The sequence below is a fragment of the Micromesistius poutassou genome (assembly GCF_964030765.1).
Source record: "Micromesistius poutassou genome assembly, chromosome: 3".
Taxonomy (NCBI): domain Eukaryota; kingdom Metazoa; phylum Chordata; class Actinopteri; order Gadiformes; family Gadidae; genus Micromesistius; species Micromesistius poutassou.
The window spans coordinates 1344264-1366763 of NC_140273.1; the positions used below are offsets into that span (position 1 = coordinate 1344264).

General features: G+C 48.4%; 1 protein-coding gene across 1 annotated transcript in view; it reads left to right on the forward strand.

The window, feature by feature from the left end:
* Positions 1–22500, forward strand: part of LOC311340446 (dynein axonemal heavy chain 6-like) — a gene marked incomplete at both ends in the record, with an annotated part of 83812 nt that overhangs the window by 40883 nt on the left and 20429 nt on the right. The window contains 20 exon segments of the mRNA XM_084465340.1: positions 868–1014; positions 1394–1467; positions 1855–2009; positions 2369–2600; positions 4092–4244; positions 5932–6072; positions 7166–7411; positions 7963–8130; positions 9019–9254; positions 11198–11342; positions 11941–12057; positions 12542–12665; positions 13019–13215; positions 13755–13958; positions 16544–16669; positions 17697–17861; positions 18744–18811; positions 19115–19295; positions 19725–19904; positions 20045–20278. Of these exon segments, the coding sequence (XP_084321466.1) occupies positions 868–1014; positions 1394–1467; positions 1855–2009; positions 2369–2600; positions 4092–4244; positions 5932–6072; positions 7166–7411; positions 7963–8130; positions 9019–9254; positions 11198–11342; positions 11941–12057; positions 12542–12665; positions 13019–13215; positions 13755–13958; positions 16544–16669; positions 17697–17861; positions 18744–18811; positions 19115–19295; positions 19725–19904; positions 20045–20278 (3293 nt within the window).

Genomic DNA, 22500 nt, shown 5'->3' on the forward strand with positions numbered 1-22500 from the left:
CGACTGGGGGGAACAAGCCGTCCGTGGACCCGGCTGTCCTATCCCCTGGTGCGGTCGTCCTTGGCTCACTCCCTTCTCAGCCAATCAGAGGCTCATCTAGACGTCCAGCACCAAGGGGCCGCGGTGGGAGTGGTGGATGCATAATGCATTCACTACAAAGCCAGTGTAAACAGTTAACATTTTGTACAACATTAATACTTTAGAGACATTAAAGCCGGCAAAAAGCCCACAACATCCATCACGGCCTCTCTCTCTCTCTCTCTCTCACACTCTCTCTCTCTCTCTCTCTCTCTCTCTCTCTCTCTCCCTCTCCCTCTCCCTCTCTCTCTCTCTCTCTCTCTCTCTCTCTCTCTCTCTCTCTCTCTCTCGCTCTCTCTCCAGCACCTCTTCTGTTGCTCTGTGTCTGCCTCCACAGAGCACAGAGTATAAGCCAACATTTGACTCTCTTCCTATGGTCTTCTTCTTTTATTTATTTGCGTTGTCCTCGGTCAAGCAGCTCATAACGACCCGCCAATCAACCACTTGTTGATTCGGGGGCCCGCTCAGGGACATCTGAGCGTCGTTGTGTGTGTGTGTGTGTGTGTGTACATGCATGGCTGTTTGTGTGTGTGTGTGTGTGTGTTTATCCCTTTGTGTGTATGGGTGTGCATATGCCACTTTTTACTGCATTTAGTAAAGTAAACTGAGTTGTAGTTCTTTCTTCCCAAAAAAAAAAGGGTATGAAAAACTGAATCAGTGAAAAAAAAAAAAAGGGTATTAAAAAAAGTGAATCAGTATAATAAAGTGCTGAACACGATTTGCGAACGGTGGCCATCTGTCCATGTGACGCCCTGCATCCTGAATCCTTGGGGGGCGCTGTGTTTCCAGGCATGCTGCAGTGCCAGCCCGGCACGGTGAGGGACCAGAATCAGACCTTCCGTCTCTTCTGCCACGAGTGCCAGCGCGTGTTCCACGACCGGCTCATCAACAACCAGGACAAGACCTACTTCAACGTCATCGTCTCGGAGATGGCCAGTAAGGGCCGGCTGTGTATGAGCTGTCTCTAGGAAGAGGGATGAGCGCAATACCCGTGCAGTTAAAATCAGTGGCTGTTGAGACTGTACCCTTCCCCTCTTTGACCCTGTGTCTCTCTATCCATCTGTCTGGCTGTCTCTCTCTCTCTCTCTATCTCTCTCGCTGTCTCCCTCTCTCTCTCCCCCTCTTTCTCTTTCTCGCTCTCTCTCACTCTCTCTCGCTCTCACCTTCTTTCTTGCTCTCTCTCTCTCTCTCTCTCTCTCTCTCTCTCTCTCTCTCTCTCTCTCTCTCTCTCTCTCTCTCTTACTCTCACTCTCTCACACTCTCTCTTACTCTCACTCTCTCACACTCTCTCTCAATCTCTCTCTCCCTCGCGCAGGCAAATACTTCAACCTGAACCTGGAGCCCAGTTATTTTGTGACCAAGCCAATCATTTTCGGCGATTTCATTAAGGTACGCTGTCTCAAAGACACTCAAATCACGTCCAAATCACCATGCACCTTCTACACCTTCTGCTCCTCTACCTCCTCATCAACGTTGTGTGTGTGTGTGTGTGTGTGTGTGTGTGTATGTGTGTGCGTGTCTCCGTCTGTGTCTGTTTCTCTGTCTGTCTGTGTGTGTGTGTGTGTGTGTCTGTGTGTGTGTGTGTGTGTGTGTGTGTGTGTGTGTGTGTGTGTGTGTGTGTGTGTGTGTATGCGTGCGTGTGTGTGTGCCTGTGTCCGTGTCTGTCTATGTCTATGTCTGTCTGTTTGTCTGTGTGTGTGTGTGTGTGTGTGTGTGTGTGCCTGCGTGTGCCTGTGTGTGTGTGTGTGCCTGCGTGTGCCTGTGTGTGCGTGTCAGGTGGGTGCGGAGAAGGAGGACCGCGTGTACGAGGACCTGACGGACATGGACCGGATCCGGGCGGTTCTCCAGGACTACCTGGACGACTACAACAGCGTCTTCTCCAAGGAGACCAAGCTGGTGTTCTTCCAGGACGCCGTGGAGCACGTGGCCAGGTGCTCACACACACACACACACACACACACACACACACACACACACACACACACACACACACACACACAACGCTCCCGCACGTGGGTGCACGTCTCAAAGCATCGGATGTCTATCAATTGGTAAAAGTCCTTAAAGGGCCAGTATGTCAGAATGAACCCCTGCCAGTTAACAGGCGGGAGACTATCAGACTTGAAACAATGAAGGCGTTCTTTAGGCTACGGTTCGACCCAGAGCAACTTCATTTGTGAGTCCGAACCACGACCCTGTCCCAATCCACCCCGAGTGATGGAACCACGGGGTGTCCCTGACAGTGTGAACCAACACCCCGTCTCTCTCGTCTCTCTCGTCTCGCGTACAGGATAGCCCGTATGATCCGCCAGGAGAGGGGCAACGCCCTGCTGGTGGGCGTGGGCGGCACGGGCAAGCAGGCCCTGACCCGGCTGGCCTCGCACATGTGCGGCTACAGCTGCTTCCAGATTGAGCTGAGCCGCGGCTACGGCTACGACAGCTTCCACGAGGACCTGCGCCGCCTCTGCAAGATGGCGGGCGTGGAGGACCGGGACATGGTGTTCCTCTTCACCGACACCCAGGTGAGGAGGGGGGGGGAGGGGGGGAGGGGGTAGGGTCGCCAACTCCCAGAGTTTCAAATAAGGGACACCTCTTGGTCGCGTGCCAAACCCCCCCATTTTTGGGTCTAACTCCCCAATTTCAGGTTTAAATTTTGTGTCAAACCCCCAAAGTGTGCGGTTATGGTTAGGGTATAGACTACATGAGAAACAGACTATCATTCAATAATTTATTTTTTCAAAATGTGCAAAATAACAGATTCTCAGGTTAGCCTCTGGAGTTGCTTGACGAACAAGGAGCTGTGTCAGGGCGCCCTGGCTTCTCCTCTGCTTCTCGTTTTTCTTGTGGTTTTCACCAGCAGCATGTTGCTTAACGTCATTTACTCCTCCGTGACTAATTGAAAATAGTCGGCGGCAGACAGTACAATTTCGTTGTACTTCGTTTTTCTTTTTTCTTTTTTCTTTGGTGGAGGAGGAGGAAGGTTGTTGTTGTTGACGTCCTCTTCTAACTCACTTTCTGACTCTGAGGTAGTTTTTTGCCTAGCAGCATCCATTTTTTTGTATACGGTAGTTGTGGACTGGAGGAGCACAGCACTGAAATGGTTGATAAGATACGATACTTCATAGTGATTGGCTCTGCTGCTGCACGCATGAAGAGTACTGACCAATGAGCGAGCCCAGCGTGTTTCCAGACACCAGGTACAGTGTCTTGCTTCTTATTGCTTGTGTGTGTGGCCGTGGGAGGAGCGCACGCAGTCCGCAAGTGAGCGAGTGACTGAGAATCACCATAACGAGCTGTCATTCTTCCACGACCCCAAAATACGGAACAAAGTGCGTCCCGTATCAGTTCATTACGGGACAGGTCTTTTAGTTTAGTTGGTTGGGTCGGTTTGGTGTTTTGCTGTCCTCTGCTTTCGTCTGTGTGTCCTGTGCTCTTATTGTGTTTGAGTCTTGTGTTCTTCATGTCTAAACATGTGTGCATTTGCAAAGCACATTGTATTGCGTCTCCGCCATGAAATGTGATTGTGTATGATATTCGCTATATTAAAAATGATAATAATCCATTCGATTTATACAGCGCAAGTACTCAAAGACGCTTTACAGAGTGAACACAAGATCAAATCTTTTAATAACAACGTATATTAGTAAAAAGATTTTTAACAAGGAGGAAGTGGAGAGGAGGGAAGGAGGTTACGTGGTGAAAGCAAAAGTGTCAAAATGGTATGGCCCAGGTTCGTAGCTTGGTCCTGGGGGTTCTGAGTGCGGTTGTGTCCAAAGACCTGAGGCAACGGGTAGAAGTGTGTTGGAGGAGGAGGTCAGAGAGGTAGGGAGGGGCTAGGTTAAATAAAGAATCGGTTGATTACGGTTGATTATTAAGTTATTAAGTTCTATTACATTTTGTATAATTGATTTATGTGCCTAATTTGGGTAACGGTAAGTAAGTAAACAGTTCAGAACATATAGCTGCAGTCGTATTCCTGTTTCTGCACGTGACCTCTGAGCCGTGTGCTGCAGATCGTGCTGGAGGAGTTCCTGGAAGACATCAACAACATGCTGAACTCGGGGGAGGTGCCCAACCTGTTTGAGAAGGACGAGCTGGAGCAGGTGCTGGCGGCCACACGGCCCAAGGCCAAGGAGGCCGGCATCAACGAGGGCAACCGGGACGAGGTACACACACACACACACACCACCAGGGGGAGGGCGACCGGGGACGAGGTACACACACACACACACCACCAGGGGGAGGGCGACCGGGGACGAGGTACACACACACACACACACCACCAGGGGGAGGGCGACCGGGGACGAGGTACACACACACACACACACCACCAGGGGGAGGGCGACCGGGGACGAGGTACATACACACACACACACCACCAGGGGGAGGGCGACCGGGGACGAGGTACACACACACACACACACCACCAGGGGGAGGGCGACCGGGACGAGGTACACACACACACACACCACCAGGGGGAGGGCAACTGGGGACGAGGTACACACACACACACACCACCAGGGGGAGGGCGACCGGGGACGAGGTACACACACACACACACACCACCAGGGGGAGGGCGACCGGGCACGAGGTACACACACACACACACCACCAGGGGGAGGGTGACCGGGCACCAGGTACACACACACACCACCGAGGCAGGGCGAGGTTCTGGGGGAGGGAAGGGGAGGCAAAGACTGCACCCCACTGTTTAATCCTTTTACACTGTGTGTGTGGGTGTGTGGTTGTGTGTGTTTGTGTGTGGTCTGGTGGAGGGTAATACACAAACAAGACTGCACCCCGCTGTTTAATCGTTTTTGCACTGTGTGCGTGGGTGTGTGGTTGTGTGGTGGGTAATACACAAACAAGACTGCACCCCACTGTTTAATCGTTTTACACTGTGTGTTTGTGTAGTTGTGTAGTTTTGTGTGTGTTCAGGTCAAGGGTAATACACAGGAAAAGACTGCATCCCACTGTTTACTAGTTCTACTAGGGGTGGGACAAAATATCGATACAGCGATACGTCATCGCCGAATGAATAAAGACAGAAATTGAGCACTTTACCTTTTCACGGTCATTTGGTGTTCATCGTTACGCATATATAGTGATGTAATGTGAGAGGATTGTCAAACAATATATCGATGATCGTAGAATCGCTGTATTGGGATATTTATCGGTTTTGCTAAGTTCTACACTGTGTGTTTGTGTGTGTTTAGGTGGAGGGAAATACCCAGGCAAATAGTGTTTACTAGTTGTGTAGTTATGTGTGTTTGTGTGTGTGCTACTTAACTACTAAATGCAAGGAATATCCCCCCCCTCACTAAATACTATTTGTTATGTAAAATGGGAACACTCCCACTTTGTTCTTATAGCTTGTTTCACTCTCCCCTCGTGGCAGAGGGTTTTTGGGTAAATGGTTTTACGTAACGTTTGAGAAGCAGATTTAAACAGACGTGCACATGCACATAAGCCAGTGCATTCGTATGCATGGTCTGTCCAATGAGCCCTACAGCAGAGTGTGTGTGTGTGTCTGTGTGTGTGTCTGTGTTCATTACTGTGAGTGTGTGTTTGTGTGTGCGTACATTTATCCCTTTGTGTGTGTGTGTGTGTGTGTGTGTGTGTGTGTGTGTGTGTGTGTGTTTGTCCCTTTGTGTGTGTGGGTGTGCATATGCCTGCCTGTATGTGTGTGTGTGTGCGTGCACATGTTTATGTTCTACATGCATGTCCGTTTATGTTTGTGTGTGTGTGTGTGTGTGTGTGTGTGTGCATGCACATTTTTATGTTTGTACATGCATGTCCGTTTATGTGTGTGTGTGTGTGTGTGTGTGTGTGTGTGTGTGTGTGTGGCTGCAGGTGTTCCAGTACTTCGTGTCCCGTGTGCGTGCCCGGCTCCACATCGTGCTGTGCATGAGCCCCGTGGGCGACGCCTTCCGCTCACGCTGTCGCATGTTCCCCTCACTCGTCAACTGCTGCACCATCGACTGGTTTGTACAGGTCAGCTCAAACTACAACCGTGTGTGTGTGTGTGTGTGTTTGCCTGTGTGTGTGTGTGTGTGTGTGTGTGTGTGTTTGCCTGTGTTTGTGTGTGTGTGTGTGTGTGTGTGTTTGCCTGTGTGTGTGTGTGTGTGTGTGTGTGTGTTTGCCTGTGTATGTGTGCGTGCATGAATGCGCGCTTGCGCGTGTCAGTGTGTTGTTTTTGTGTGCGCGCGTGCGTGTACAATACATTATGCAAGTTCTCAGTCAAAACAATTACTCCGTCCCCTGAGTCGTTACCTAATCGTAGCATCATTGTCTGTGCAGATTCACTTTAGGCAAAGGCAACATTTGCGGAACACGATGGCTAGAGGGAATAGAGTAGAATGTAGAGCAGAATAATGCTGTCCAATGGCGCTGGGGCCGTTGGCTTGTGGCTGTGGCACGGAGGACGCGAGACAATACACACGCTGTCACCCAGCTCAGGGACTGAGGCTCTAATATCACTGCTCTGTTTCTCTACAGTCTGCAGTTATATTCAACTTAAAGACACATGCACGCATGCACGCACACACACACGCACGCACGCACGCACACACGCATGCACGCACGCACACATGCACGCACATTGCTCTATCTCTCTCTCTCTCTCTCTCTCTCTCTCTTTCTCTCTCTCTCTCTCTCTCTCTCTCTCTCTCTCTCTCTGGGTCAACCTCACATATCCTTTTTTATAATCTTCCTAGATTTGTATTAATTTATTAATGTACTTCCTACTGCCTCTTTTTCTCTCACTGTTCTGGCACCCTTCCCCCCTTCAGGGGTTAATAAAGTATTAACTTCCCCACTTACTGAAGTGCAAGTACAATACTCAATGAACCAATGGACTAAAGTGTGTGTGTGTGTGTGTGTGTTTATGTGTATGTTTTTGTGTGTGTGTGTTCATCCCTGTGAGTGTGCCTGTGTGTGTGCGTGCACATGTTTATGTGGGTACATGCCTGTCCGTTTATGTGTTTGTTTGTGTGTGTGTGTGTGTGTGTGTGTGTGTGTGTGTGTGTGCGTGCGTGCGTGTGTGTGCATATGTACGTGTGCAACGACCGCCTGCGTTCCCCCCCAGTGGCCACGGGAGGCGCTGCTCTCCGTCTCCCAGACCTTCTTCCAGAACGAGGACTTTGGCGGCGGCGAGCAGCTGAGGGAGAACTTCTCTCTGATGTGCGTGGAGGTCCACGTGAGCGTCACCGACATGGCGGAGCGCTTCTACGGCGAGCTGCGGCGCCGCTACTACACCACGCCCACCTCCTACCTGGAGCTCATCAACCTGTACCTGGCCATGCTGCGGGAGAAGAGGGAGCAGCTGGTGGCGGTGAGAAACACACACTCCTCCATCAACCAGGGTCCATTGGGTCCCTCACCACTGACTCTTAAATATGCATAAGAAATGCTGGGATATGGAATGCTGGAATGCTGGAAGTTTTCACACATGGTTAGGCCTGGGGTTCATTCTCTGATCGCCATAAAGTTATGGAGTTATGGAGTTATCCATAGAGTTATCGTAGTAGTTCTACTAGTAGTTCTACTACGATATACTACTACTATATAAATACAACATGTATACAACAGGCAGGGCGTGGCAAGCCTACCCAAGGTTAATGAATTCAAATCACATCAAATCAAACTTTATTTATAGTGCCTTTCGTGCAAAATTGCAATACAAAGTGCTTAACAATAAAATGAACTGAAAAGAAAATAATAATAAAAATAGATAAATCAAATGGATTAGGAGAATGCTGAAGGTATGTTTTAAGGTGTCCTGTAAAGGTGTTCACAGATTGTCCTCAGCTCCTCCGGCAGGCTGTCCCAGGGGACTTTAAATGGATGTGTTGGTTCTTGATCCGCTCCTGTGCTGACCTGTAGGCCCGGGACCGCGTGAAGAACGGCCTGACCAAGCTGCTGGAGACCAACGTGCTGGTGGACAAGATGAAGATCGACCTGTCGGCCCTGGAGCCCGTGCTGGTGCAGAAGTCGGCCGACGTCAACACGCTCATGGAGAAACTGGCCGTGGACCAGGAGAGCGCCGACAAGGTCTGTGAGCGAGGGGGTCCGTGTGTTGAATTGTTAACTTTGTGATTTATTTCTTTGACTTTTCTTGTTGTTTTTTTCTTTAATTCTTTTGTCGTCTTTTCTTGTTTTTTTTTTATTGATTTCTTTGCTTGAACCTAATTTCTTCTATTATTCCTTTGTTGCTGTAATTCTTTAATGCTTTCTTTGTTTATGTCTGACTTACTTACTGTTTTTTTTTTACTTTGTTTTGGCCCATCTTTCTTCACTTTTTCGTTCTTTCATTCATTCTGTATTTTTGTCCTTCCTTCTTTTTTGTGTATATCTTTTTGTTTAAGTTTGTTTGTCCGGAGGACATTATAACCCTCACATCTTCTCGTGTGTATCAGTTTTTACATAATAATATAAATGACAATGAATTACATTTATTTAGCCATTTTATTTTGCCCAAAGCACTGAAACAACCAGTGGTTAAAGCAACAAGAAAAATATTGCATAAAATAATCAAAGGTTCTTATTGGACAATTTTAAATGTGGCCTATCCTTGGCTGCCCTATCCTTGGCTGCCCTGTCCCCTGAAGGGTATACACACACACACACACACACACACACACACACACACACACACACACACACACACACACACACACACACACTGAGGCTGCGTAAGTCATTCATGCATTCAGCATTTCGTAATTTATTCTCTTGGTTCTACATTGTGTTTGAATGCATGTGTGTGCGTGCGCTTCTGTGTGTTTTTGTGTGTGTGTGTGTGTGTGTGTGTGTGTGCGTGCGTGCGTGTGCGTGCGTGCTTTCAGAGGCTAAGCGCGCTAACCCGCCCGACCTTCATCTCACCCATCATCCCCGCCCTGATCACACACATCACACAGTCCCCCGTCTCCTCCCCTCCAGGTGCGGGAGGTGGTGAAGGAGGACGAGGCCCTGGCCACGGTGAAGGCGGAGGACACCCAGGCCATGGCGGACGACGCCCAGCGGGACCTGGACGAGGCGCTGCCCGCCCTGGAGAGCGCCAACAAGGCCCTGAACGCCCTGGACAAGGCCGACATCTCCGAGATCAGGGTCTTCACCAAGCCCCCCGACATGGTCATGACCGTCATGGAGGCCGTGTGCATCCTGCTCAACGCCAAGTCAGTGGGTCTCTCGCTCAGTAGAGCTCCTCCTCCTCCTCCGTCTGCTACGTCAGATAGAAGGAGTTTCATGTTGTTGTGAATGTCCTCCTCAAGGCCGTGTCAGTGTGTCTCTCAGTCTCCAACTCCTCCACCCTGCTACGTCAGATAGAAGGAGTCTCATGTTGTTGATGAAGGGAATGATCAAATGCAATTTAAACATTGTGGTTTCTGACGTTGACATTTGTCAGGTATTTCCCCTCTGGGATCTACAAAGTAACTATCAATTGACTACTAGTTCTAATACTGATAGTATATAGTAATAGTAATACTACTAGTATTAATATATCCATCTATTACATACAAAGTGATCAAGGACTTGGATTGTCTTGAATCATGACTATAGTCATTGCTCATCACCCTCATCCTCTCCCTCCCTCGACCTTGATATGCAGCAGCACTCTGGTGGGTGTGAGTCAGCCCCACGTCCCCTCAGGGCTAAACCAGTCCCACCCGGCCTATCACTGTAATCCTGGCTGTTGATTGGTCCCATTGCCCAGAAGATTACTCATCTCCTTTAGTCTGAGTTAGTCTGACCAGTATCCGCCCTTCAATCTCAAAGTGTTTTCTTTGGTGGATGGATTGTGAATCTTAAGACAATGTGTCAGTAATTAGGTTTGCATAAGCAATTATTTTCCCGATCTGTAGACATGATATCAAATTGTCTCCTTGTTTTCTGATGTGGCTTCTGTGGTATCGTAAAAAACAAATGCAACAAACATAAAAATGCTGGCGATATCTGTAGCATTTTTATGTTTTTTGTATATTATGTCCTGAATAGATTTCAAAGCATCGTGATGCGTTGTATATTTGCCCGGATTTGTTTTATCGTCTCATTACAACTGGAAATGATTGCATAATATCTTCCCTACACATAAGACAAAACAAGGAAAATAAAGTGTTAGAAAACTGCATGCAATAGACTGAGCTTTGAGGCTGAAGTATAACAGAGAGAGAGAGACATAGAGAGAGAGGGAGAGAGACACAGAGAGGGAGAGAGAGACAGAGAGGGAGAAATCCCCAGAGATATTCCTGATGACTAGCATTAGTTTAAGCCTTAGTCAGCCTTAAAATCAGCGATTGCATCCGTCAGCACACAGAATCTGTAAACATAATCATTACATCACACAAACACACGTACACGCCATTTCTCTTGCACTGTCTTGATTCCTCTGACGCATTGGTCTCCAGCGGTAGCCACGGCCCGGTCTTCAGTCATCAGCAGTGATACGTCCCCTCAGGTCCTACATCACCGTCACCTCGCATTACATACTGCCAGCCAAGCATTCCCTCCAGGCACATGCCTAATGTACATACACAGCGATGGTGGGCCTAGCTTTGGTTTTTGCTTACATTTACATTTTAAATTTGGGGTATTTCACAAACGATTTTGTCCAAAGCGACTTACAATAAGTATATTCGTCAGAAGAAAGAGAAACAATATATCGCTGTCGGTACAGTAAGGATGTTCATAGTGCCAAGCACTAACAATCACTAGGTTCACCCATTCCCCGTATACAACAAAGATAGCTAGGATAAGACGTTAGACAATGTTAACGTACTATTTTTAAGTGCAAGGACGTACAACATACAATAAGTGTGTACATTAAGTGCCAGGACATACTTAAAGGAAACTACAAATGTTGACATACCCTTTCTAACAGGGCATTCTCCTGCTTCTTTTACCAACAACAGGTTGTATGTTTACAGGCTGCTGTTGGTTTCAGTATAGTGCTGCTAATCTTTATAATAGCAAAGGGCCGGCATACCAAAGAGGCATTATGTGAAACAAGGCTTTTTTTTCTCAAAAAAAAGCCTTGGCTGTAAATGACATGTCTGCCTGTCTGTATGCCGGTCTGTCCGTAACTCCATCCGTCCATCTGTCCTCCTCACTGTCCACCCAGACCGGACTGGGCCGGGGCCAAGCAGCTTCTGGGGGACTCCACCTTCCTGAAGCGCCTGATGGAGTACGACAAAGCCAACATTAAGCCCCAGATCCTGCAGAAGCTGCAGAAATATGTCAACAATCCCGACTTCATCCCGGAGAAGGTGTGTTTGAACTGGGTTTATCCGTAGGGGTATTGGGCCCGTGTGGCACACAGATGGCCTTGAGCTTACACTCGACTTGCGCTCCAGTGTTTGTTGTTTCTCTGGTTGTGGGTAATGAATACAAAGTACGCTGGGTCTAAAGGCGAGGAGGACTTTTAGAACCAACCTCGCTACTAAACCATTAAACTTGTATTTGGCTGTTATTAGAATATATTACCATGCATCATGGAGATGACCTTGTGGTATCTAGTGACAGTGATCTAGACTAACAGTCGAGACTACACTACACTTTTCAGCTATTGCAACTTCAGACATTGAGAGACAAATAACCTTAAACATGATGATGAGAATGAGGATATAGTTCCTGTTTAATGACATGAGTGTCGAGGTGAGCAAGACGCCTCACCCTCACTGCTCCCGACGAGCTGGCTGTCGCCCTGCGTGGCTGACACCGCCGTCGGTGTGTGAACGTGTGAATGAATGGGGTGAATGTTAGGCAGTAATGTAAAGCGCTTTGAGCGGCCACTGGTTAGAAAAGCGCTGTGTAAATGCAGTCCATTTACCACTTACCACCTATTCTGGCGGTGGGTGTTTTCAGGTGGAGAAGGTCTCCAAAGCCTGCAAGTCCATGTGCATGTGGGTCCGAGCCATGGACCTCTACTCCAGGGTCCTGAAGGAGGTGGGCCCCAAGAGGGCCAAGCTCGCCGCCGCGCAGGTGAGCGACTCATCACCACCGCAGGTGGGACCAAATATCGATACAGCTATATATCATCGCCCTTCTTCGTGTGATATGAGAATCGATACACTGCAAATATCAATATAATATATATATATATTCTTTTTTTTAAGATTTTCTTTTGCATTTTTATGCTTTATTCATGAAGAGTTAGACAGGAAATACCGCCCCAAACATCAATATTTTAATTAACAAAATATTGCACTCTAAACAGATTTCTGCTGCTCCTCGAGGTGGAGCTCAACACATGAATGAAGCAAACTTGAACGGAAGTTAACTAGAGTCACTGAAAAACTCCGAAATCCAGCCCTTTACCTTTTCACAGTCTGATCTCATCGTTATAGGATTGTCTAACAATGTATCGATCATTGCAGAATCTGTATGGTATGGTATGGTATGGTGAGGTACTCAGGTGACTCCCACCCCTGCCCCCCCCCCCCCCCAACCCCCCCGCCCCCACCAGGCGGAGCTGGACGAGACCATGGCCACGCTGACGGAGAAGCAGGCCCAGCTGCAGGCGGTGCAGGACCAGATCAGAGTCCTCCAGGAGCAGTTCACCAGCAGCATGGCTGAGAAGGACGAGCTGGGTGAGGGCCCTCCTTCATGGAGCCGGCTGGCTCTCTCTCTGTCTGTGTCCTGGGTTATGAACGACAATAGATAGTCAATAGCTATATGAATAGGTCTACAGAAAAGGTGAACCCCTAACATATCCTTCCCCTTGTCCTCCTATTCATAGATATAATGACTTTTTATTACATTTATTAAAAATGATTTATATAAAAAATATAAATGACTTACTTCATTACTAAAAAATCAATCATTAATAAAAATGAATACTGCAAAAAAGACGGATCACTTCATCGATAGATCTATGAATAGCTCTACAGAGAAGGTGAACTTCTCTCCCACCCGGGGTCCTCCTGTCCTCCCTCCTCTCCAGCTAAGACCATGTCCCTGACGGAGGCGCGGCTGGGCCGCTCGGGGAAGCTGACGGCAGCGCTGGGCAGCGAGCAGGCCCGCTGGGCCGAGAGCATCGCGCTCTTCGAGGAGGAGATCCACAACGTGGTGGGCAACGTGTTCATCGCGGCCGCCTGCGTGGCCTACTACGGGGCCTTCACCGCCCACTACCGCCAGCTGGTGAGTGGAGCCCAGGAGTCTGACTAACAGGTCGTCAGCGGGCCGGGGAACGACCGCATGCTGCATGCTGGGGGGGGGGGGGGCGGCTTGATGGGGGCTAGTTCAGCCTCGAACTTCACCTCTTTATTTTTTTGTGTGTGTGTGTGTGTGTGTGTGTGTGTTTTTGTTTGTGTTTGTGATTGTGTTTGTTTGTGTGTGTGTGTGCGTGTCTGTGTTTGCTTGTATGTGTGTGTGTGTGTGTGTGTGTGTGTATGCATGAGTGTGTGTGTGTGTGTGTGTGTGCGTGTCTGTGTGTGTGTGTGTTTGCCTGTGTGTGCGTGCGTCTGTGTGTGTGTGTGTGTGTGTGTGTGTCTGTGTGTGCGTGCGTCCGTGTGTGTGTGCCTGCCTGTGCCTTTGTGTCTGTGTGTGTGTGCGTGCATGTGCGTGTGTGTGTGTGCCTGCCTGTGCCTTTGTGTCTGTGTGTGTGTGTGTGCGTGCATGTGCGTGTGTGTGTGCCTGCCTGTGCCTTTGTGTGTGTGTGTGTGTGCGTGCGTGCGCAGCTGATTGACCACTGGATGGCGCAGTGCCAGGAGCTGTCCATCCCCATCAGCGCCAGCTTCAGCCTGATCAACATCCTGGGCGACCCCTACGTCATCCGCCAGTGGAACACCGAGGAGTTGCCCCGGGATACCGTCTCCACGGAGAACGCCATCTTGGTGACCCGGGGCCGGCGCTGGCCCCTCATGATCGACCCCCAGGATCAGGTGACGAGGACCAGCCAATCAGGAACTATGTGCCAATTAGGAACCATGTACCAATCAGGAGCCATGTGCCAATTAGGAACCATGTGTCAATTAGGAAACATGTGTCAATTAGGAACAGTGTGCCAGTTAGAAGCCATGTGCCAATTAGGAACCATGTTCCAATTCACATTGTGATGTTTTACGTGAACGATGTTACTTTGGTTCTGAGACTGACGGCTAAGAGTGGCAGGATACTCGATTAAGAGTTCTGGGTTCAAAACCTTTATGTCTCAACTGTATTGCTTACTAGTCTACTTGAGGAAGATAACTACATGCCAACTAACTGGGGAAGCAGTAGCTCAGGAGGTACTGCAGGTTGTCTCGATTCCCGGTTGCACCTAGCTGAGTGTCCAGGTGTCCCTGAGCAAGGTACCTAACCCTAACTGCTCCAGATGAGCCGGCTGTTTCCATGCCTGGTTGACTCGCCCCCGTCGAGGTATGAAGGTGTGTGTGAACGCGTTAATAAGAGGCACTCGTTTCAAAGTGCTTTGAGTAGCCACAGGTTAGGAAAGCTCATTTACCATAAACACGATGTGTTGGATTAAAGTGATAAATAAATAGCATGATTAGAGAGTGTAAGAGAGAGAGTAAACAAGGCGCATGTTTATCCAGAGGAGGCCTATTTGGATCAGTACCTGAAGGATGACCTCGCTGGCGGATCCATTTAATTATCCCGGTGCCATCTGGTATCAGGCCACACTGCTAGAACAGCAATCGCGGACCCGAGCAGCACTGTTTGCTCATGAATACGGAGACAAGTGTGTCCACAGGGAGACGGATGACTTGTTGTCAGTTCCAGCGACCCACTCTAAAATCAGCCCAATATCATTTATTTAACATGTAGAGACATCGCCAAACGCTGTGGGAGAGGAAGCGGCTCTCTGTCCTCGGGTTTGAGAAAGGCCCCTCAGAAAAGAACACTTTCAGAAGAGAGCTTCTCGGGGTATCAACTTTGTTTTGGCTCTGGGACCGTTGGCTGTCTGCGGTTTGACGGTGATGAAGTTGACTGAAGAGTCCCGAGAGAGAGATGGAAAGAGGGATGGTTTGGTCTCCCAAGAGCAGTTGAACAGAAACACTCTTGTGTCGTTCGCTATCTGCCCCAGAAAAGAGAGGACCAGACACACGTAGAAAGAGATCCACAGCCTTCCCTTGAATGTAACAATAGTAATAATAAATGTGACTTATATAGAGCCATTCTACAACTCAAAAGATGGTTTACACTGAGGGGTGCTGGTTGTAAAACAGACAACAGAAGGGAGGACACTAGGAGAGGGTAGAAGAGTGTGGGTGGGAGGTGGGGGGTCTTGAGGTGGGATTTGAAAACTTCGTGGGACCCCGAGTCTTGGGGGAGGGAGACCGGAGCAACATGAACAAGTCATTGACGAAGGCCGACTGACTGACTCACTCACTCACTCACTAACTCACTCACTCACTCACACACACACTACATTTGTAAAGTGCTTTTTGGGGTTCTTTGAAAAGCGCGATAATATAAATTCATTATGATTGTCACAAAGACATAAATTAGCATGCACCAAAAATATGTCATCATCCTATTTTTAAGAAAAACATCATGCATAAGACAAACGAATGTGCACAGGCTCATGGCTTTGTTGTTCTGGTTCCATAGTGCGGCACAGGCTCCCTGTGTCATCGCCGCAAACAATCCTGCCAGTCAGGCTGGGAGTATGCGCTTTAGATGGTTAAAACTACATGGAGCAGCTTCAGCGTTCGACTTGGTAAAAGCAGAGCATAACGTCTCTTCAGATTGTTGCCGTGTCCTACAAGCCGTCCTACACCCGTCTCCAGATCAGTCCCAGATCTTCTTGACAGTGTCTTTGTATTCTCACATGCAGAGACTCAAGTGTGTGCTTGGAGATCACTGTGAGTGTCTGTGCCGGGGAAAGTGGAGGCATTTGACTTCAATATTTTTTGACTTTTAAAGAAATCTAAAAAGAACACGTGTCAGTCTGACTACCAAGGGCAACACTAACTCCCCACAATCATCACACTTCAAGAGTCGCACAAATCACAGCACCAATCACAATAACCACCCAGGCACAAACTTAACATCACCTACAATGTTTACCAATCAGACAGATCAGATCAGACACTAACAGCTTGGACTATAACGCCAGCTCCTCTTTCACTCAAATTTAATTTTTAATTAACTTTTATTTATTCGGGGAAGGCCATTGAGAGCAGGCTCTCTTTTTCAATGACGCACTGATTACAACATACAAATAAAAGCAGAAATACAAATGTACGATAGATGTAAATGGTAAATGGTAAATGGTCCTCATTTATATAGTGCTTTTATCCAAAGCGCTTTACAGTGTTGACTGACATTCACCCATTCATGCACAAGATATAAACAGTAGGTCAAAGAACCAGAACAACATTTCAATACAATGGGACGATTAAGAACGTGATTAAAAACACAAGCAATCCTTAATTAATGCAACTTAAATCGTCCATTTGAACTTCTCAATTGAGACCAATCGCAATGAAAAAGCGAAATGAAACAACGCTGTTGTCTTCCGCAGGCGAACCGATGGATCCGGTCCAAGGAGGGTAAGAACGGGCTGAAGGTGATCAAGCTGACGGACCTCAGCTTCCTGCGCACGCTGGAGAACGCCATCCGCATGGGCATGCCCGTGCTGCTGGAGGAGGTGGGCACCAGCCTGCACACCCCACTGGTCCCCTTACTGGGGAGCTCCTTAAACATTTACATTGACATTCAGGGCATGAAGCAGGCGCTTTTATCCAAAGCGACTTACAATAAGTATATTTATCAGAAGAAAGAGAAACAAACAATATATCGCTCGCTCTTAGCTATGGGGGTACCAGGCGTCCAGCTGAAGTAGTTTAGTGGAGCGGGACGCTGAACAACTTCCTCATGAGGACGAAAATGCCTTAAACACACAGCTGGAACCCCCACAGGTGGCACAGAGGAAGGTTACCAGGAATGCTAACAACGTGCAAAAGCACAAGACCGTTATTTAAAGGGAAACGCTTTTAAAGCATCATTTGTTCTGCTTAGCAAACTGCACAGCAAAGTTTTAATCATTTTCCCTCACTATTGGACATTGGTCATTCTAATCTGTGCGATTTGTTTGGTTTGTTTAAGAACATAAATCTTTGTTAAGCTTCTTTTTTTTCAGAACCTCCCTCTTTTTGGGGGTTTGTTTTAACTATCGCTGCCACAGATTTGTCTTCATCAGCCTGTGTGTGTGTCTATGTTTGTGTTTGTGTGTCTATGTCTATGTGTGTGTCTATTTGTGTGTGTGTGTGTGTGTGTGTGTGTGTCTGTCTGTCTGTCTCTCTGCGTGCCTGTGTGTTTGCGTGTGTCTTTGTTTGTGCGTCTGTATATGCGTGTGTATGTGTGTGTGTGTGTATCTGTATGTGTGTGTGTGTGTGTGTGTGTGTGTGTGTGTGTGTGCGTGTGTGTGTGTGTGTGTATCTGTATGTTTGTGTGTGTGTGTGTGTGTGTGTATCTGTATGTTTGTGTGTGTGTGTGTGTGTGTGTGCCTGTGTGTGTGTGTGCGTCTGCGTGTGTGTGCCTGCGTGTGTGTGTGTGTGTGTGTGCGTCTGCGTGTGTGTGCCTGTGTGTGTGTGTGTGTGTGCGTCTGCGTGTGTGTGCCTGTGTGTGTGTGCGTCTGCGTGTGTGTGCCTGTGTGTGTGTGTGTGTGTGTGTAGTTGAAGGAGACCATCGACCCGGCCCTGGAGCCCATCCTGCTGAAGCAGACCTTCGTGGCGGGCGGCCGCACGCTGATCCGCCTCGGGGACTCGGACATCGACTATGACAAGAACTTCCGCTTCTACATGACCACCAAGATGGCCAACCCGCACTACCTGCCTGAGGTCAACACACGCCCACACACAGACTGACGGACACACACTCAAAACAAAAGAATCATGCGTCTCCACCACCATCATCATCATCCTCCTCCTACTCCTACTCCTCCTTCTCCTTCCCCTCCTCATCTTCATCATCATCATCATACTCATCATCAGTCATCATCATCATCCTCTTCCTCTTCCTCCTGCTCCTCCTCCTCCTCCTCATTCATCGTTCATCGTTGCCAACTGTCTGACAGAATTTCAGATAATGAATTCAACGGCAGCTGCACCATTAACTCAATGACGTGGACTTCCCCAGAGAGAGAGCGATAGATCCCCTATTGTCGGTTCCTCATCAGCACCATGACCACATCAGAGCATCTCTCTCCTGCCCTGACAGCCCGCATTCTGTACGGCCTGCTGCTGCTGCTGGATACATTACATGACCCTCTCCCTCCGCTGTCACACGACAGGACCATCCTGACTGCCCACAGGCCCCTGTAATAATCCCGTAGTCCCATAGCCCTTCAAGGGTAGCGTGGGCTAGTGAAGTCCCGCCGAACACCCGTCTTTTGTTAAGTTTTCTGGCCAGCGTTGCGCTCAAGCAGAGTGAAGCCAGGCTAGAGAGCCGGGGGGGGATGTTGGTGTGTCCTGTCTGGCTTGTGTTCCTCTCGGAGACGTCTGTTAGGCCCTTGGTTAGAAACAGACCGTTACTGATCCTGAGCTCTCTGTGGAGAATCCTAAGGGTGGAGGAAGGTTGAAGAGTGGAATGGAGTGTGGATAGAGGATGAGAGAACGACTGCCACTCGACGCGATGCCTGATGCTGTCTGATGTCCGTGGTTGAGTGGAACATGCATGTTTAGTGTGTTACGACGCAGCCTCTGATGTGGGTCCTTTTGTAGGTGTGTATCAAAGTGACCATCATCAACTTCACTGTGACCAAGTCTGGCCTGGAGGATCAGCTGCTAAGGTGACCCACAGAACACACATATTCACACACGCACCCGCACCACACAATTTATTAATTATATGCACACACAAATGTATATTCCTGTTTAAAACTGTGTTTTAAACAGTTTTTTTTTTTTGTAAATTGAGTAATTGAGTATTTTTTTTTTCTTATTTTCCAACAAGAATTTCCATTAAAACTAATATCTCCTCTTAAAACGATTTCCCTCTTCCCCCCCATCCCCTCCGCTGTCCTGTGTTCTGTTTGTCTCCCCTCTACCCCCTCTGTGGTCCTGTCTCCTGGTGCCCTCTCCATGTCCTCCAGTGACGTGGTCCGTCTGGAGCGTCCAGACCTGGAGGAACAGAGGAACCAGCTCATCGTTCGGATCAACGCCGACCGGAACCAGCTCAAGGCCATCGAGGACCGCATCCTGAAGCTGCTCTTCACCTCCAAGGGGAACATCCTGGACAACGAGGAGCTGGTGGTCACCCTGCAGGAGTCCAAGGTGAGCTGGTGGTCACGTTGAAGGAGTCCAAGGTGAGCTGGTGGACACGTTGACGGAGTCCAAGGTTGGCATGGACACATGGGGAGGGCATTTGGAGATGGGGATATTTTCGTAGGTTTCTTTCTTTGTTATGCATGGCAGGTTTAAAGTTTTGTCGTTGTGACCCGTCTCTGGGTTTGATTGAATTTTCATTGAAGTTTTAGAACCTATTTTACTTAAAAGATGATTTTGCGCTCACTCAAAAATCTCTTAATTTGGTCCGGAATTGAGCAAAACTCTAAGCGTTGAAGAAGCCTAATCTCAAAGAGTCAGTGTCTCATGTTCCTACTGTAAAGAGCAAAATGTGGGAACCGAGATGCCCATCTCCCCAACGCCCTCTCTCCCGCCCCTGCCCACCTGTCCGTGCCCCCCCCCCCCCCCCCCCCCCAGGTGACATCGGAGGCCATCCAGCTGCGGCTGCAGGAGGCAGAGTCCACGGAGGAGATGATCAACGCGGCCCGCGAGCGCTACCGGCCCGTGGCCACGCGCGGCTCCCTCATGTACTTCGTCATCGCCAGCCTCTCGGAGATCGACCCCATGTACCAGTTCTCCCTCAAGTACTTCAAGCAGGTCGGCCCCCGTGGGGGGACATGGGCGGGTCAGGGGGGGGCGGTGGGGAGAGAGCACGGAAAGACCGAACGGGGTTTAAGTTTGGTATATCATTTAGTATATATAAATATTATATATATATAAAAATAGTATGTATATAGCTCTTCAACAGCACCATCGAGGTGTCGGAGCCGGACAGCGAGCTGGAGCGGCGCCTGCAGACGCTGCTGGACCAGACGCTGCTGGCCTCCTACGCCAACGTGGCGCGGGGCCTCTTCGAGCGCCACAAGACCATCTACAGCTTCCTGCTGTGCATGGAGATCATGAGGCAGCGCGGCGAGGTCTCCGAGGCCGAGTGGCAGCACTTCCTGCGGGGGGCGTCGGCCCTGGACGAGGTGAGTGTTGCGGAGAGCTTTGCCGTTGTTCACTTTTGCCATCGAGTCGATGTTGTTTTTGTTGTTTGTATGTTTTCGCTCGATATTTTACGTTTTGGTTGTTTTCGCTCAGAACTTTTTGTAACTTTTTGTAACTTTGTAACTTTTTTTTTTTTCTTTTTGGTTTGTATGTTTTTGCTCTATATTTTACATTTTGGCTGTTTTCGCTCAGTACTAAGTTTTGGTTGTTTTCACTCGATACTTTACGTTGTGGTCTTTTTTGCTCGATACCTTACGTTTTGGTTGTTTCCGCTCAATACTTTACGTTTTGGTTTCGGTTTGGTTTTCACTCAGCTTACCTTTTGGTTACTATCGCTCACTACTTTCTTTCTTTCTAGTTATTTATCTTTGGTCGTTAATATTTTCTTGTTTTTCTTTTACATTTTAGTTGTTTAATGTTAGTAGTTTAATGTTTTTCAATTCAGTTGTTGTTCACATTTCTGTTAAAAAGCTGTCGTTTCTATTCCTGTTTAGTCATTCTGAAAGACCCTTTTCTCAGTGCATTGTGCATTAAGAAGCAGGTAGAGGTGAGGGAAAATGCTCCACTTGCTGCAGGCTGAGACCACGGGGATGACTTCATCCCCACTATCTTGCCCTACACTTTCCTGTAGTCCCTCTGTTGATCTGTATGTTGTGTTGACAACATCCACACCACCATTATCCAACACACATTTCTTATTGAGTGAGGAGGGATGTGTGTGTGCTGAGTGTGCTGAGCTGCGAAGAGTCCTCATTTCCCTGCAGGGCCCAGACACAGACAAGATCACTGGAGCTTCGCTTTTCTTATTGATGTCACCCGGGCCTCTTGCACACAAAGCATGTCACGAGGTGTGATAGAGAACGACCACTCTGCTCTCTCTCTCTCTCTCTCTCGGTGGGACCCAGGTGTTCTTTAATGAGCAGAGAGGAACGGGCCCGTTTATTACCGCCGGTGGGCTGCACATTGTGGATAAGCCGGGACCATATTCAAATGTGTTCTCCTCCACGGGAATATTCATCATGCTCCTTATTTATAGCCCTTTAAGAGGGCTTTACCTTGTTCTGACCTTGTTCCGTAACCGCGTTTATTATGAGATGTATTTCATAGTGTGTGACGAATGTCCTATCCATAGCCATATCCAGAAATATTCCTGAGGTGTAAGTGAACCCTCTGTTCCAGCTCGAGTTGGAACACGATAAGTTTTTAAACCGTGTGCTTTGGGCTGAGAAGCCTAGGAAGTACGAGGCTGGGGCGGCATGTGGCTCAGGAGGTAGAGCAGGTTGGCTGGTAACTGGGGGTTGCTAGTTTGATCCCTGGCTCCTCCTTCGCTGAGTGTTGAGGTGTCCCTGAGCGAGACACCTCACCCTGACTGCTCCAGACAAGCTGGCTGTCGCCTTGCATGAGTTTTTAAGAGTTCTAAGAAGTACATGTCATCCCCAGGGTCACAGCTCACAACAGCTTTGTGATAGTTTTATCAGCTTGTATACCTAGTTATATATGAACCTTATAATGAGTGATAGAGTACAGTTACGTAAACATTTACATTTACAGCATTTAGCAGCCGCTTTTATCCAAAGCAACCTACATTTGTCAGAACAAAGAGAAACAATATATCGCTGTCGGAACCACCAAGCGCCAAGAATAAGTGTCTGAGAAGCTGCTCAGATGCATGAATCGCTCCCCAGAAGGAGCTCCAAACATAACACGGCGTGGGCGTGCAAGTTGAGCAGGTTGGCTGGTAACAGGGGGTTGCTAGTTTGATCCCTGGCTCCTCCTTGCTGAGTGTCGAGGTGTCCCTGAGCGAGACACCTCACCCTGACTGCTCCAGACAAGCTGGCTGTCGCCTTGCATGGGTTTTTAAGAGTTCTAAGAAGTACATGTCATCCCCAGGGTCACAGCTCACAACAGCTTTGTGATAGTTTTATCAGCTTGTATGCCTAGTTATATATGAACCTTATAATGAGTGATAGATTACAGTTACGTAGACATTTACATTTACAGCATTTAGCAGCCGCTTTTATCCAAAGCAACCTACATTTGTCAGAACAAAGAGAAACAATATATCGCTGTCGGAACCACCAAGCGCCAAGAATAAGTGTCTGAGAAGCTGCTCAGACGCATGAATCGCTCCCCAGACGGAGCTCCAAACATAAGACGGCGCGGGCGTGCCCTCTCTGCTCTCTCATTGTTCCTTCTTCATGAC